The following is an 18,165-nucleotide window of genomic DNA, read 5'->3' on the forward strand; positions in this document are numbered from 1 at the left end:
CCTGTCGTTCGGAGCCCACTGATTTTAGCCAAGTCTCAGCCGCATGGTGCTTTCCACCTGTCTTGCCCAGCCAAGATTTCGTATGACGTCTGATAACTGTTTCTTTAAGAAAATGAACGTTTTGTTTTCTGTTCTAAATTTTTCTAAAGTAACCTTATGGTGGTTGCTCTGTGTTTTAATACCCCCTTCACCTTGAATTTACCTGGTTAATTCTCCCACTGCAAGGCACCCAGTGTTGTCAGTCTTGTACTGACTGACATCATCTCTCCTCAGGTCGGAGTGCATCAACAAGTTTGCCTCCGTCTTTGGAACGATGCCTCTCAAAGTGGTGGAGCATCGTGCTGATCCTGTCCTCTACAAGGACGACTTCCCGGAGAAACTCAAGAGCTTCCCCAACATCGGGAGCCTGTGAGCAGCAGGAAGGTTGATGTCAAACCTCAACCTCACCCAAGACTGTTTCTTTTGTGTGAGGACTTTCCAGCCTGTCAACCTGAAAAATCGCCATTCCATATTTTTTATTAGAAGCCCCTGCCGTGGGTTACCTTATGTGCACAGAGCAGAAAGGGCTGGTTGTGTGGGGACGGGGATTGCTCTTTTTTTTTCTTGAAGTCGTCTCCTTTGGAAATTGCTCGTCCTCTCCCAGAATAACAAATCAGATCCAGGTTTTAAAAGCTAGCTTAGCACTTAGCCTCATAATTGTGGATGGTACAGTACCTGACGTGTAAAAACCTAAGAAGAGTGCAGTGTCGGATTAGGTGCCTCATCTTGTCTGAGGCTTTCCTTATCTCTTTGTCACGGCTCTACGTCTCTGTGTTTCATGCTGGGGAGTTTCTTATCTGGCTGGTGTTTTGCTGTAATAAAACTGGGATAATAAAGGGGAATGCAGAGTCAAAATATTAGCGAATTATGGGAGCGATTTATCATAAGTTAAACTTCTCAGATGGAGGCTCGCAAATGGCCTAAGCAGGACCGGCACTCTCTCCAAACTCAGGTTAAGTCCTGTGGTCATGACGTTTTGTGTCCAAGCCCAGATTGTATCACAGGCTGACTGTGACCATGTTTCCCCAAGTGGACACAGCAGGCAGGGCGCCATCGAGTGGTGGGCTGGGACAAGCTGGCCTGAGCAGCCTTAGCAACGTGGCCAATCTTGTGGTAACGTCCTGGTTTTGTTCAGGCTTGCAGTGAGACCAGCTGTCCTGTAAGATGTCAAGAGATGAAGGGCTCCAGTTGCTCTGCCTGTCCTCTTTCTCCCCTGCATTGTACAGAAGACAATGCTGTGTTCCCAGAAAAAAAAATTGGTAATTCCAATCTGGATGTATATGAAATAGAAAATACAAGCAATGGTTAAAAACATGGAATTGATTGTTTCAAGTTTTACTTGGTCCAATACACATTTCCCTTTGGCAGAGTATGCCAAGAAGATCTGATGTGGAGTTAGAGAGTATAAAAACGTGTTCAGAATGTTTTCCATTTCAGATGGTGGTAACATTGAACTTTTTCCCTTTATTGGCAGGTAGATTTTTGGCATTCTGTTCACCTGACTACTGATGATCATTTTCCCTAGAAAAAGGTGAAACACTTTTCTGCTGTTTATCACATGAACTGCCCATGAAAGTTCTACACCTGTCAGCATTGTCTGGTTGACATGAACTGGCACATGCAGAGCTCTCTCATTCAGAGATGGTGTCCTGCTCTTTGCAAACCAGAGTACGTTATTCCTTCTGATTTTACTGTAGATTATTTAAGTGATTTTATCTGCTGAAAGTAGCTCATAGGCATTAACAGTGTTTTGTATTGGGTTAAGGTTTGTTCCTTCTCCCTCTATTTTAGAACTGTCATACCAGTCATTGAAGATTGGTAAGCTGGTGTCCTATTGTGTCTCTCAGAATTAACCTGACTGCAGGGGACACAAGTATAAAATGCCAAAAAATGTCCAAGTAGTAAACGTGACAGATGTCTACAAAAATGAAAAAACAGATATCTTTTTTTTTTCTTTTTCATTCTTTGTTTAATAGTATTATAGTAAAATAATTCCAGCCTAAATCACCTTAACTTTGCTGCCTTATAAAATCTGCCGCCATTCAGGTTTGGTTTGAATAAAGCTATTTGTTAGTGCTTGTATGAATTAATTAAATTGGCCAGGCAATGGGAACTTCAGTGTTCTCAGACTAATGACGTAGCTGCAACACAATAAGTATCCATGGAATCTTTCCTAGTAATTTGAATGTCTCAAAGTGTTTGACACTTTGAAAGTGTCAAAGTTGAGCAAAATTTGCTTTAAAGCTGTTAAGGGCTTTGAGTAACTAGTGCAGACAGACAGAAAGGAAATCCTAGCAAGTGTAAATTTTGGGAACTGAAACATTTCCAGTCTATTCATTTCATGTACTATGAAACAGGCTGTTGTAATAAATAAAACCAGTCATTGATTCCAAGTTCTCCATGACCTTAAGTGTGGAGGTAGTCTAAAATGAGAAAATTCTGGCTGTTGGTAACTTTCAATTATTCAGTGTGTTTTTCTGTTTTTAACATGTTTGTGTCTGCCTTAGTCTTCCATTTTCTGCTCACAACCCATAAAGCACAATCCGTTTCCAACAGGAATTCCACATATATCACAGTCTGCTTTTTAATGTATGAACAAGATGTCAATATTGTCCTTCTTATGTCTTTTTATGATGGTATATTGCAAATAAATAATGGTGTCTGAAAATATCAAAATTAAAAACTTAAAAACTAAGGTGTGTGAGATGAGTGCTAGAAATTTTTGCAAACATGAATTAAAAAGCAATTTCTTAGTTGTGTCCTTCACATTGGACTGATCTGACTTTCACAAGTCAGCAATAATAAGGAGTGCAGTGTAATATGTGGTGCTTGTGTTTCTGTCTTTATTAACACTTATTATTGTTGTTGTTGTTAGTAGTAGTACACAGACAGATGACATGAATAACTGTATTAGCAGAGCCCTTATAAGAGAGCTAGGTACTCTGTGATAGCAACTCTGTATTACCTGTACTTTAGCAGAATTTTACTTTTGATCAGGAGTAACAGGTAGAACAGGGTGAGAAAGGTATGGTTGAGGTGGTTGAGGAGATGGGTAAATACTATCTGTATAAGCCCATGGATGTGTAGCACTTTTATTTCAGTCAGACGTTGTGTTGATTCAAGTCTTATTTTTTTATTGCAGGATAATGCTAAGGAAGCAATAATTGTTGTTTACTGGAAATATTTGCTAAAGATTCACAATGCTCTTTAAACCTAGATCCCATATTTGCTAACATAAATAGATGTCCACAATCACTGTTAAAAATAAGAGGAATAGAAGAAAAGCTCAGGCAACCAAATAACAGGAAAAAAAGATGTGTTCACCACCTCTTTTTGAGAGAAAAATCCCTGCCTTGAGGAGAAGTATGTGGGTTCAAGGGGAAAAAGGATTTAAGCAGGAGTTTTTTTCTGCAGTTGCATACCTTTCTGTTTTCTGACATTCTTTTCAAACCAGATGTCTTTATAAAGGTCTTAAGAGTGTTGACAGGGTTCTTTCTGTAAGCCTTCTGATTGCCGAATGATATTTCTGAGATTTCAATTAAATACTCAGATTTGAAATGCTCTTTTTTTTTTTGCTTCAGCTGGAAGCTCAATGTGAAACACTTAACTATGTCCCATTGCTAAACCCAATTCTTTTAAGAAGAAAAAGTCAGTAAAGGTATTTTGTGATTTTATTCTTTTAACAAGTGTTTAGTGTTTCTCCTTTTCCCTTTTTTCATTTTCTTTTTCTTGTGCTGAAATTGGCAACTTAGCTGTGTGACAATTGCTTTTATCTGTAGGCCAGCTGATCTTATGAAAGACTAAAAAGTCCTGACAGACGTACTCTGAATAAAAGAGTGAAAGGTTCGAGTGCAGACCTTTCCACTGTAAATTCCTGAGCACTTAAAGATGCAGATTTTAAGAAGTACAGAAGAAGGCTGTGGAATAATGGAGACTGAGCAGAGCTGTAACCAAGGAAACCTCTGAGTTGAAGCACAATTTTGTGTGTGCGACTGTCCACACACAGTATTTGTAAAGGCTAGTTTAACAAAGAAAAAGCATGTTCTGGTGAGACACAAAATTAAAAATCTAGCAATAGAAGCTTCAAATCCAGACTCCTTTAGTGCAGCAAAATGTTTCATGTTGTAGGCCAGCAGCAAAACACTGGAGAGTGCTCACTCGTAATGAAGCTCCGACAAGGCTGTCCCACTAACGAGAACATGTCCACAATAACACCTCCACAAACAGTGCTCTTTTCATGTCATTTCTTTTTGAATCTCATTCCTGGGGGGACCCGAGGACATGGCCACTTAAATGGAGTCCTCCTACGTGAGCCTCTCTTGATTGTCTCCCTGTCAGCCCCACTCCTTCTCCTGCTTTTGACCACATTGGCTCTGATCGGACCCTTTGTAAGCAGCAGGCAATTTTCAGCACCGCTGTTCAATGTCGGCTGTCACCTGTTGTTAATATTCGCTCTGTAATCCACCCTGTACAATGTCAGCAGTTCAAAAGGGCGCTGTTAGTATTTTTGTCGACTTCAATTAGCGTGAGATTCTTGGAGGCTCTCCGATCTCATTTCAGCCCCCATTTCTTCCAAAGCAAATACAACCAGAGGGGGTTTCAGTTTGTCCATAGGGAGAACACATTCAACGAATTAAAACACAATAAGGCTTTTTCCACAAGTTTTATTGATGACCGGTACATTTTTAAAACACTTGCAAATAAAAAGACAAAACAAAACTCTCTCTGTGCATCATGTTCTGAACTCTTTTAAGGTCAGATCTTTACTATAGCTGCAGGATGGAGAGAAAGCCACAGAGGCCAGAAGTTTTATACGTGTTCTTATTCAACACGATAGTAAAGGGTAGAGAATTAGTGGTCTGAGAATTTCTGTCTGTCTTTTCACAAGCCGAACTTTTAAAAATAGTTCTGACTACTCAGTGGGAACCGTTTTGCAGAAATGTTACTCCCACACACAATCAATGGGAATTTTCTCTTCTGCACACCCACCCTGGATCTTTCTACATAAATAATCGTAGTTTGCCCCCTTTCGTTTTTTCTCTTCGTACGTTGTGATTAGAAGAAAACATTGTTGGAGGTTATCCCTCTTAAGTAGACCAAGAGAGAGTTTTAATCAAGCTAAAAGATTTTTTGGGGGGAAAGAGTGGCTTTGTTTTTTTTCCAGTTTTGTCTATGATGAACTTCTAGAGCCCTGTGTTTGGCTAAAATCAGTTTTGTTTTGCCAGTAATGAACAAATACAATATGAAAATTAAAGATGAGGAAAAACATTGCACGTAATTGCTAGCTCGTGGAGAGCCCATCTATGTTTTTTGCAATCAGTAATTTGTGCATTCTGGGAAAGGAGTTTGGCAGGAGAAACAGTCTTGCTGATCTGAATGTTGTATTGAAAACATTTTGTATTTGTTCTTGGGACAACACCTTTTGAAGTCTGCTACATTCTGTAAAGATCTGGTCTTAATGTAAGTATAATGGCACTTGCAAAAACCTTTGATAAGTGCAATAACTTATTGCATAATAAAACAAAATAATATAAGTACATGAACAAGATTAAAAATATAACTATTATTTTAAAAGCAGTACAAGGTTGCTTAAAGCCATGAAAACTTTTTTTTAGCCTACCATTTATAAACCATTTTGTGTTTTTTTTTGTCTAATAAGCCAGGTTAAAAAACCAAACAAAACACAAAAAAAGAAAAACTTCAAATTTCTTAAAATGATACATTACATTTGTAACAAATTAGTTACAGTTTCAAGGGTCTTTTCACTGAAAATCAATAAATTTACACAACAAAAACCACACATGCACACACACAAACATGAAAATGAACCAAAAAATACACTTTTATCATATGAATCTGGAAAACATATTGCCCTGCTTCAGTAGTATTAGAACTGGAAGGGGACAGAGGATGGGAGAGGGGTTAACCGGTGGCCAAGGCACGGATGTGAACTTTTGCATTAATGTCTCTGACTGCCAAAAGCGCCCCCTATAGCCAGGAGGACCTCCTCATCCTCCTCTAGTTGTGATGATGGTAGGAAGGGAGTCAGGATAGTCGCCAACATTTTCGTCCCAACACTCTTTATGTAGGAATTGATGAGCCTAAGTGTGTGGTTCGATTTAAAGACATTATTTTGAACATAAAGAAAACAAAATCTACACATTGAACATATTTTTAAAGATTTATTTTACTCTGCTTACACCACAGTAGGTGGCATGGGGTTCAAAGTTTTCGAGACCCCAAAACATTTTATTCTCTAAGTCTGCAAATGAGCAAGAGTGTGGAGGAGGGCTTTTGGCTGTTATTTGCCTACTGCAGTCTGTGTAAGTTACCTAGATAGCGACCAAGCTTTTAGCCTAAACCCCCTGTTTACCACTGTGCACGAGACTAAAGAACTGGACATCTTAAGAAGAGGAATAAAAACAGATAAGTAGCATGGAGTCATCCAGTAAGAGGACATTTATACATCATATTTAAATGTGTTTTCAATTTTAGGTGATCTTAAATGTGATGTTGTGATTTTAATGCCCCTCAACTAGTTTGCTTTGATTTGTTAATTTTTTAAAATGGTAAATTTTAAGTCAAATGAATTACAAAAATGCAATGACAGAGAGCGACAGTATAAATAAATGAAGGCTGAGTTTGAAGAAGAATAATAATGATCACTGCATGTGACAGCTCTGAGGCACTTTGCAGTGAAGAGGAAACTCTACTCATGGTGGATATAGGCAGATTCTTTGCTCTTTCCCTCTTGTTGTCCAATCCGTTTGCCACAGGTGGCCCCGTACCAAGGTTAAAAATTGTATTTAAATCTGGGCTCATGTGCTGAAGAAGTTCCCAGCATTCTGCTGTGTTGTTGCACCCGTGGAGTGGGGCTGGCGGTCGTGACGATTCTTTGAAAGAGGAGCTATGACAGCTGATGGTAAGCATGTGTGATGGATGTTTGTTTTGTATTTAACTCATTGCAGCTGCATGGACTGTCCTTTTCCCAGGACACTGAATCATAGTGGCTGCTTAACCCATGTGGCCCTTCTTAGCACAGGGCGTAAGCTCAAAGGCAATTTTCCCAAAAGCGGTGAACACATTTCGGATTGAAAGAGACTACCACATATACGCACATTTAAGGTCATTGGTAAATCCTGTTACTCCAGTGCAATAAATGTTCCAGTATGTAGAAACTATACATAAACTCTTGTCAATGCTGGTCTAACTATTTTATAATAGGTTTTAAAACCTATTATACTATTCAGAAATGAACAGTATAATAGGTTTTAAAATAAAACTGCATTAGAGGCCTGGAAAGTGATAGTTTCTAATAACGTTTCCTCTTTTCGGTGAGTGACACCAGAGTGACAACTTTTTCTTTACTGCTTGTCTTTTTACAATATGCTTTCAATTATTTGTACTGTTGGATAAAATGGTTAAAAGATGGATGGATTATTTTAATTGTTTTTCTAGAAAGGATGCTCAAAATTTCTGTGTCTTCCAGATTAACTGCAGGTTAAGTCGAGAGAACAAATTTCTAATTGGGAATTTTTAGGTAAACAGCACTCAATGCTGAGGTACCAATGTAACAAATACAATAAGATATAGCAGTGAACTCATCTAGCACAGCTTCAGGTCTATGAGAATGAGGAGCAGTCAACAGGAAAGAATTATCATATGTTATCATTATTAATATAGAGAGAGGAAGCAATTTCTGGTCTGTGGGGAATTATGTGGATTACATAAATTACATTTAATTTAAATACAGGAAAATCTCCTTTTGGGATATGTGAAAGAAAAGTTGATTGATCTAAATGTCCAGGAGTTTTAGGAAACTGCAGAGAAAAGAGAAAAGTATTTTTCTGAAATGAGAGCCGCTGCAGTCTTGAAACTTCTTAGCTTTTTTTTAACACTTCTTAGTTTTTTTTGCCATGCTTTTCTTAGCTCCTGAGTATTTGCAGCTCGGTCAAAGCCCTTTATTCAAACTGAATTTCCTGTAATTTTAACATTAGTATGTAAACTGACAAATAATATCAGTTTTCTAAGCTTTGTCAGTTTTGATACCTTCGTTGTTTTTTTTTTAATTTTGGAAAAGGTGCGGACAGTTCACATACTGCCCTCTCAGTCAACCCCTCAGTCCCAAACAGGGACCTTTGATTTTTCCTTTAAGATTACCAAGCTAACAATTCTTTCTCTTTTTAAAGAGCTTTTTGTTTTCCAGCGGGATTTCAATGAGAAAGAATGTGTTTTTTATTTGTAAACTTGGAATCATTTTTCAAGGATGTGGTGGTGTGGGGGGGGGTTCAGATTCAATTTCAAATTTAGAACAGCTTCTTTTTTACTTGATCGGAATGCCCACCCCATCTGAAAGGTGAGAAAAAGATCTGTGCAAATATTCTGTGTTTGCGGATTTCTGTCACCTTGTGCCAGTGCTGATCCAAAAAGCACGATGGCTTAGCGATGAGGCTTCTCCGGCGTCATATGGATAACGTCCTTGACCGAAACACAGCGGGGACAAGTGGAAGCCAGGGAAAGCCCTTAAGCAAGTGGGACTTGGGGGAACCAGATCCTCTCTCTGGCAGAGCAGAGATTTTTCTTGAAATCATTTCACAGGGGCGGTTGCCAAGAATGAAATGAAACACAGCTCAAAATTCAGTCTTCACCTCCGGTTCCAGTACCATCCTGAGGCTTTTCATAGCTGTGCCTATAGATGTGTCAGTGACTCCTAGTTCTCCTTTGGTATTTTACAGCCTTATACTGAGAAATGTCTCCCTTTAAGCTTTTCTTGGACTTTCACACCTTTCTTTATTCTTTTTAAGGAATGAAATTCCCCTTCATATATAAAGCTTTGATGTGAAACTTCCAGAATCATCCAACAAGACACACAAGCCATTTCAGATTTTAAGTAGTCTCTTGTGGTGGATCAGTAGTAAAAGGTATATATTTTTAGAAAAGTTATTCATGGTTTGACATGGAGAGGAGACTGCTTTTTTTACATCAGCTTCCATGCTGGCTCTGATCCTCAAAAAAGATGGTTACTAATCTTCCAGTACTGGCTCAAGATTTCTGTTCCAGTTCCATTGTGAGGTGCCTCTTTATACATAATTGGATGATAAGGAGACCTGTTTCATCTCTCATTTGACTGGGACCTCTTTAAAGTGCTTTGAGAAGGTGCGTCCCATGAGAAGGGACAGAAAAATATAAAAATTAGTTTGTACACTTACAAATATAAGTTTTCAGAGATCTATATCCCAGTAGACTTAAAGTATCCAAATTATTCCACTTGATTAAACTTTGAAGGTATTCCTCCATTTTTTCCCTTTCATATTGACTGCATTATTGAGAAAGGTGTTCCATTAATGAATACATCCCACTGCCAATTCCACAGTGCAGACTAAACCCACGAGTTGTCTTTGGCATTACTTGAGAGACTATTCTGACAACTTTTCACACACTGAGGAAAATGTTTGAAGAGTCAAAGAAAACAGAGCAAAACATACAAGCCAAATCAGGCCCACACATTTCTTTCCAACATAAGAGATGAACCAACAAGAGGTTACTGAGAAACTCTGTAACTTTAGTGTGCCACACGTTCTGTCTGCACATGAATTTCCAGCTCAAGCCGATTCAAGAGTGTGAAGACTTTGCCTTGCAAAGAACATGATTTTTTTATCACATATTGCCGTTTGGAAAGATGGCATGGCATCTCCTCTGGATCCTCATTTTTGCCAAATAATGCACGGATTACGATAATAATAATTAGCTTTCTCTACATCAATTTATTGCCAGTTTGTAACTTCTGGAAATTTTGGAAGACAGTCTACAAAGAAAAACACAATTCCTGTTTCTTCGTGCAGCCGATGGTAGAGTTTTGAAATGAAGCTAGGCTGGGCTTTTGGTTGCTCTGTGTTATTGCTGGCTGCTAAGATCTGCAGGAGTGGGGACACTTTTCCTGTAACCTGAAGCTTGTGAAGTGTTTCCTTTGAGGCCCTGCTGAGCGGAGCCGGGAGAATTACCTGTGGAAAGGGGAGGAAATTGCATGTCCACTTTCAATCAATGCCAATCTCTCACCTCGCACACAAACAGCAAAGGCCTGTGCGATTCTCCCAGGCCCTGCCGCCCTTAAACCAGCAGGGCCACTTGGTTACCAGTTCTAAGGAAATTTTGCAAGCGGCTCTTAAATCTCCAAAGGCAAAAGAAAGTATCTATGTTGAAGTACGAAAACAGTAACTAGGACCAATGCAAAAAATGTGCAAAGGGATAAATGAAGAGAAAACAACGTAGCAATCAAAGCAAACTCTACCTCCTGCCTCCTGAATAAAGGTAGTTTTGTTTCATGTTGAGCCACTGTCATCTCTAGCTGGGCATGGCTTTCATAGTTTGGTTGCTACTTAAGTCTTTGCATAGGTGAAGTTTCCGGTCACTTCATTTCAACTTACAAATACGTTTGTTGTTTGATTGTCTGCAGCGTTAATGAAAATTCTCTCATGAATTCGTTTGGGGAATTCATCTTAAGCGTGGTAGGGTAAAGGCCTTGAAGTGATGACATGCGAGTTATTGTACGTTGGTTTAATGTACCGCAGGAGACTTTAAAATGCCTGATGCAGGCTGGTCCTAAATGGAAAGTTTTTTCAGTTGGCTGTACCTGCTTAACTTTGGAAAATTTAACTTTTTTGGGGTGGAGGGGGTTAAAGAAAAAAAATGTGCTTTTCACACCATTTGAAAAACCATTTTCATTAGGCTTTTCAATTTGTCTGTATAATAGGAAGGTTCAAAACTAACTGGGTCTGCCAAAGAATTTGCTTACTTATATTACCATATTTTTCAGCCGATTTTGCTGTTTACAATTACTTTGAAGGTTTTGCTCCCCTTTCTCATTTGAACACAATTGCAGACAACCCTGTGAGAAGAATAAAGCTGAGAGTTGTTTTTACACAGACTGCAAAAAGAAGCCATATGAAAGGACTATACACTGCAGTATATCAAAAAAACGTTACATGTGTGAAAATGAATTGTGAGAAAGGATGTTGTTAATCCAGGCAAAAAGACACGATGGACTGGCCTTATAATATTCATATAAATTCAGTGTATAGCAATACCTTGCCCCAAGCACCCTAGAGGAAAAGAATAAAAGACAAACCCTGTGAATGACAAGGATGTGGTTGAAAAGACAAGTGGAAACAGTACTGTAAAACAAGAAATGCCCTTGGGAAAACGATAACCAATTGTTATGTGCTAGAGTCTGCACATTTTTTTGGCTTCAAGGAAAAAATTTTGCCACCCATTTCAAATGCTTGGTGGACTCACACCTTTAACAAAACTAGCAAGTGGTGTGCATCAAAATTTGTTTTTAGCCTACAGCATTAGATTTCATCATCATCGTCATGAAACCAAATGTGATGTTCTTTTGTTTCCCAACAATGCCAGTTTATATTGTGGTTGCCTTTTAACAAGCTTAAACATTCACCTTGTCTTCTGGATGTGGATATTTTTTGTTTTACAGTATCCCAACCTCCTAATCTCAGACGTGCGAGGACACCTGAACTCTTCGTAGATAAACCATACATCTCTTGCTCACATCTGTAGCCTCTCAATTCATGAGAGATGTCCTTGGATGAGTTCACGTACTGAAAGAGTCTCTTAGGCCTATTTGTTTTTCAAATTTGTATTTTTTTTCCGATTCAGCACTTTTCTGTTTCGTCTGATATTGCCTTTTCACTCATTTAAATTAAAAGGAGCTCCCTGGCGTAGTGCATCATGTTGCCCAGGAAATAGCAGCGCTGTGTTCTTTAGCCTTCATGCGCAGAGCGGCGATACTGGAGGACTTGCGGTCGGGCTCGGTGTTGAGATCATAGCCATTGATCCCTGCCCCGATGCCCGGGCTCCCGAACAGGCTGCCCATGTGTGTCTGTCCCATGTGCCCTCCAGGGCTGGGCACGCCCAGGAAATCAGAGACACTCCCGGCGGCGTGAGGGTGAGGGGTCATGCAGGAAGTCACCGTGTCACAGGGAACCACACAGCCAGGTACAGGAGAGGCGGCGCTGCTGCTCCCGATCCACGACGGGTTCTGAATCTGCAAGGGAACAGCGTTACTTTTCCAACCGTTCTCATGAAGCCCTGGCTCAGTTAGGTCAATTAGGCTCAAAGAGGTCATTTTCAGCTATGCATCTCTTTGAGCTTTATTCTGATACAGGCTAATTTGGGGGCAATGCAACAAAGTAGCTGGAGCCCTAGGGTTGTAATTCAGATTTGCTCCTGCTGAAGTTTTGAAATGCCTGTAGAATCCAAAGCCCTGGTTGAAATTCCACAAACTTTGTAAAAGTCTGTGGGTTAGGATAGAGTGACAGTTACTCTGACAGGCCAGAAAGTTTAGCTTCTATGTTATACTATATGCTACAAAATTCAAAGATTTCATGTCTAAAATAATGTCTGAAAACAATTATACCACAGAACTCATATTTGGCGTTTTAATTCACATGATTAAGAGCATTTCATTCAGGACAGGTCAGGTAGGCTCTAGCTTGGCTGCCATATTGAATTTCTTCAAAAGCACTTCCAGCATGGCAGACTGGAACAATAACTGGTATATTAGTTTTCTTTGGCTTTCTCTATAAAGATCAATCAAGACAGGCTGCTACCTAAATATCAGGGCCCACACAGTGACCCAATCAATTTTCAGGAATACTTATTATGCCTAAACTTTTTTGTTACTCCTTATAGAGTGCACATAGGATTATTGTTTTTATGGAACACTTACAGAAAGCTGTTTATGCTCTATCAAGAAATGACCTTACTTATGACCTTAGACTTCTCTATGTAAATGTAAAGTTGCTTGAACTCCTTATACAGTGCATTTACAGTAATTGATATATAGGAATCAGTATAGGATCTGTCCAAAATGACACTGCCTGTGACTTCCTTGACCTCGCTTGAAGGTAAAAACTAGCTTAAAACCCCATAGAAGGTACAGAAATGACCAAGGTTACTATAAAATAATATAGGCCTTAACCTATGAACTGTCCTTTAGGCCAAAGACTAAATCATCATCTAACTCCTTACAGAGTGCATACAAGAGTCTTGGTTGTTATAGAATACATGTAGGAAACCAAATTTGTTTTAGTAAAAATAATGCCATTTCTGTAACCTCATGTAGTTTGTATTCACAAATGTACCAAAATACTAGAAATAATCCTTTAGAATACTCCCGTGAAAGTGAAATATATAATATAATCTAGTTTGTAGCTGTTGTTAAACGTAACCCATCTGAGGGCTCTCATGTGACGTTACCAGGCTTGCCACTCTCTTGGGAAGCAGGCTGAGTGAGGCTCGTATTGTTAGACTGCCCAAGCTGTGGCCCACAATTAGCAGTGCACGGCTGGAGTAGGGCTGGGATTACAACTAAAGGACTCTCCTGCAGGCTGCCAGTGGCATCAGTGAGAGACGTGCTGCTCCTCCTGTTGGCTGTACTTTCCTGTCAGGCTCTGTGGAGCCTCCCAAGTGACAGATGATGGATGCATGGCTCTGCAGGTGGGCTTTCCAAAGGAGCACGTCTGTGACTCCAATCTCTCCCGGCTGCATACGTACTGTACTTGAGCTGTTACTGGTGAGCTGAGACTCAATCACAACAAAACACTGGTGATTCCCAATGTGGGTTGGGAAAAAAAAGACCAATTGGCAATTCCAAATTTAGAAAAGCCACCTTTCTAGTGGAGCCTGCAGGATGAAGAGCATCCCAAGCAGAGACGCCATCCCTAGCTATGTAGCACAGCGATGCATGACATGCACTATCATAATGCTGTTTCCACCAGTCCTCGAGAGAGAGAAGAAAAACTGCTGCTGACAGTCAAGAATACAAAGCTGTCAGAAACTCCTTCATAATTACATAACTGCACAAAAGAGACTCAATGTTCAAGTGGCCCGCACAACGGAGATCAAAGGATTTTTGCATTTTTCAGCTTCCCCACAAGCTTAAGATCAGAAAACCCAGTACATTAGCTCTGCTTCTGACCTCATAAATGAAACAAGGCTATCTCTCCCCTCTCTCCTCAATCCAGGAGTTTAATAACAAGTCACCATATGATTAAAAGTGAGCAGTTATGATCAGAGAGGGTGTTTAAAATTGTTTTTTTTTGTCTGTTGGAGACTGATGGTGGGTGGGGGTGTAGGGGGTGATGGGGAGATGAAAGAGTGCAGGGAGATGCCCCAGATGTGTAAGGAAGAATGCATTCCACAGCTGTGGCTCAGTCCAGAAGAGTGACCCATAGCCTCTGACCTCCCTGCAAATTAATAATAAACCTGGGATCCTCTGGGCTCTTACAGTGAAGTGAGGCTATATCCCTGCCCTACCATGCCTGCAACAGCTTTTCCTGACTCTGGGATTAGACTGTGCAAAGTCCTAGATTCGTTTGTAAAAAAAAAAGATAATAATAAATCTGGGATCATCTGGCTTTTAACAATACTTTGTGGGTATGACACTGCTTCACCATGCCTGTTACAGCTTTTCCCCACCCTGGGACCATACTGTACTACTAAACCCTGGATTCCTCCACTAGAAATACCCATGAATTTGTCAGCAGAGAACTGAGAAATAAAAGGCTTCATACTGAAGCTTACCGAGTTAAATTTCTTACCTTGCATTTGGTGTACGTAGCTCTTTTCTAACCTTTCTAATCTGTCCTGTATCTCTCTTCCCAGTTTGGAAGTACTATCTACCTTGCATCTTCAAGGCCCATACTAGAGTGTAGGATACTGTCATTTAGGGTGACAAGTCTTCAAAGATGCGGGTAGCAGAGAATTACTGAGCTCTTTGTATGGGTGCCGTTGGACTGGCCTGTCTGAGAAGAAATGGCTAAGGTTCAGACTGTCAATCAGTAAGGTACTGAAAAATCAGATCTGAAGGACCCGCTTTCTTCTTACTCCTAGATCTTATTCTCTTAAGCAGTCCTGATGAATCCTCTAGCCTCTGCTCTTCACTGTTGGGGAATGTAGAAACACTGGCTTGTCATTTCTTTAATTGATAATTAGTAGGATCAACGTAACAATTAAGACGCGTGGTATATTAAAGTGCTTCAGTGGGGTGGATGGGTGTGTATTGAGTTGCTCTAAAGCTGCCTCTCTGACCGAGGAGAGCTGAAGATGCTCTCATACAGTACATGTGGAATCACGTAGGTGTCAGTCCAGGCCTTTTCTTTAAAGACTCTTCTGTCCCTGTTTTGAGTATGATAGTCCAGTGCCTGCGAGCGAGCACCTTTCCACCCTGGAGACTTCAGGCTGGCGTACCTGGGCGTAGTTTTCGGCTCGAGTCAGAAGCGGGAGCTCGTAGGCCGTGGAGAAGTGTGTCCGCACCTGCTGCATCTGGCCGAACCGCTCCCTCTTCCTCCACTTCGCCCGGCGGTTCTGAAACCACACCTGTCGCGGAGAAGCGGAAAGAGGTCGGCGCTGAGTTCCGCTCGTGCTGGGAGGAGTGCAAAGTATGTGCCAGGGGTGCCAGCGTTGCCAGTCTGTTTCCAAGCACAGCAATGAACGGACGGGGCAGTAAATGTGACGTGAGCAACACGGGCCAAGGTATTGCTGAGCTCAGCCAAACACAGTGTCCAGTTTACTGAGATTTGCAGAAGCTAATTCGTGGAAAATCTCATTTGAGTTATCGCAGAGATCTGTACCCCACATCCTTTACCCTGCTGTATATGAACCACAGGCTCTGTATTTTCACTGACTCACCATTGTTCTTAGTTTACAACAGAGCTTTTCATCTATTAGTCAGCTTCAGGGTATGAGGGGAGCAGCAGACATAGACCTCTGTTAATCATGTCAAGTCAACCTTTAATTACTATTATATGTTAATATAGATATATATATATAGTGATTAAGTGCTCTGTGTAAATCCAAAAATCTCTTTTTTTATTTTAGTCATTCTTGAAATGCCTTCAGCTGCTGGCAGATTTTGTAAATGCCTTACTTTAACTGTGCAGATACAGTATTACTATGTTTGCTTCATAACCATAACCTGTCAGATTTCAGCTCTTTGTCCTGCGCGATGAAGCAAAGAAAAAAATTCAATGTGTAAAGAAACGATTTATTTAACCAGCTCTGGAAGCGCGGTCTGTTTCAGCAGCACTTTTTATGAGCCAGAAAGCGTAGCAGATGAAATCCTGAGAGAGGGCCTCTCTGCACAAGCAGCCTGGTGCTGGACAGCCTCAAGACTTCAAGGCCGACCTGTTGGGGAACTCAGTCCTCTGTGAGAGAGGAGGAAGTGATTTGGAGGAGGGGGGTTGGTTTAAATGTCTGAACACAGAACGCAAGTAAAACCTGACTAGCTTTGAAGTGATAGCTGCAGAAAGCTGACAGGTACTTTAAAGCCGATTCCTGCAGGTTGGCTGCATTCGTTTACTGTCTCCCATCAGTCCGTCTCAAACTGCAGGGCTGAGAGCACAGAGGACCCAACGGAAGATTTATTTCAGCTCGCCATGGGGATACGTAAAAGGTTGCCGGGAGACGAGAAATGATCCAGCAAGACTTCACCTTGTCAGTAACCAGTACTGTATATTGTACGTTGAGCAGTTCAAATTACTGTTCTCTAAAGGATAAAGTGTACTGTCTTGACAGGCAAGGTTTACATCAGTTCCATTCTAGAGAATGAGCTCACTTTAGTCAAGGTAACAGGATAACAAAGTAAATTGTATTGAATGAAAAATTAAAACATTTTTAGAATAGCTAAACCTTTTTGACAAATGTTAAGCTTGTCTTATAAAATTCGTATCAGTTCTCATACACCTAACACAAGTAGTTTTATTGTTTTAAATTTTGTATGTAGTGAATAAATGCTCCTGATTGTGTTACCTAATGCATAATATTACAAACAGAGAGATCCATTCAAATTTTTAAATGTGAAGATGGTGCAGTGACATTCTTTCTGGCAAAACAGAAAATATCCATATTATTCACATTTTATTTAAGTATAATTTCAGGTAAATTGCAGGGCAAATTCTTAGTAAAACGTAGCTTGTATCCCTCTTTATGCTGAACAATTCTATGATGATCTACTAAATTTGCTAATTTTATTCTTGAAACATCTGAATTTAATGTTGCAAAAAGATTGTTTTATTTTTATGAGTGTGTAGAGAGAAACAAATGATGTTAATGATGACATTGGGTCAAGTAGATTTGATTGGTAAATGTTTTGGATTAGATCTACAGTTCTACAATCCAACCCAATCTTGAATACAAATTGTTGAAAGTGTTAGTTTTTTGTTCTTTGATTTTTATATGGAACATGTGTTTGATCACATTGAGAACAGCTGCTTCACTATTTCATTGCTCTCTCTTAGAGCACCCACATTTTAATTAGTTTTATTAATTTATGAGTTAAAAGCATTGGCGACTGGAGGATTTATAGCCTGATGTGTAAACTGGCAGGGTTATATATTTTTAGATAGTTTCTTTTACAAACAGAATAATTATTACCCCTTTTGGGATTTTTTCTTGCACAAGAGCACTGCAAATTATTGTATTCTTTCCGTATGAAGCAGAATGGTATTTAACTCTATGTGCTGTAGCTCTATGAAGCTCAACGTCTGGGACAAGCACATAGTAACACAGCAGATCAAGGAAGTTCCATTCTACAGCCTGAATTTATGCTTGTCCATCAAATGTGTAGGGTTTTTAAATCCATCTGCATATATCACTCACGCTAGTAACTACTTCTGTTGTGAAATGTGAAATGTCTTTTATGATACTACATTGGAAATTATTTGAAGGACTTGGTAACCTAGGATAGTAAAAAAAGGCAACACTGCAGAAAATACATTCATCTATTGAAGATGCCTTTTGTGTATTAATTACAGAAGTTTTGTTTTCTCTTTTATTATTTATTATTTTAGGCTTTGAATTGTGCTAAGACTTTTACATCCTTTAAAAACAGAGGCATCCTTTCTTTGTTCGCTGCAGAGTGTAATCTTGGATCGCCAATGGATTTTTACCCCACTGGTTTGTGGTTTGTCACAATTGTCACAATCAATGACATGTTATTTCCCTTTTTGTTTGATTTTTCTGTATTTTTAGCTGCACAATTAATCCAAGTGAATTAATGAAGCCACACGTCACATACTAGAGTTGGATGAGTAATCGTGAGCAGAGCAGGAA

The 18,165-nt window shown here is 39.8% G+C and overlaps 2 protein-coding genes across 2 annotated transcripts in view; one reads left to right on the plus strand and one right to left on the minus strand.

Moving 5' to 3' along the window:
- ext2 (exostosin glycosyltransferase 2) overlaps positions 1-2,734 on the plus strand; it is a 39,512-nt gene extending 36,778 nt beyond the window's left edge. The window contains exon 15 of the mRNA XM_088935086.1: positions 274-2,734. Within this exon, the coding sequence (XP_088791212.1) occupies positions 274-412 (139 nt within the window). The 3' untranslated portion in view covers positions 413-2,734. The remainder of the gene's footprint in view (positions 1-273) is intronic.
- Positions 2,735-11,779: 9,045 nt separating this feature from the next.
- LOC148819449 (homeobox protein aristaless-like 4) overlaps positions 11,780-18,165 on the minus strand; it is a 42,358-nt gene continuing 35,972 nt past the window's right edge. Inside the window, exons 3-4 of the mRNA XM_088935053.1 lie at positions 15,304-15,432; positions 11,780-12,097 (exon numbers count right to left, since the gene is read on the minus strand). Coding sequence (XP_088791179.1) covers positions 11,780-12,097; positions 15,304-15,432 — 447 coding nt within the window. The remainder of the gene's footprint in view (positions 12,098-15,303; positions 15,433-18,165) is intronic.

Source organism: Atractosteus spatula, chromosome 16 (genome assembly GCF_055471065.1).
Source record: "Atractosteus spatula isolate fAtrSpa1 chromosome 16, fAtrSpa1.hap1, whole genome shotgun sequence".
NCBI classification, from domain to species: Eukaryota; Metazoa; Chordata; class Actinopteri; order Semionotiformes; family Lepisosteidae; genus Atractosteus; species Atractosteus spatula.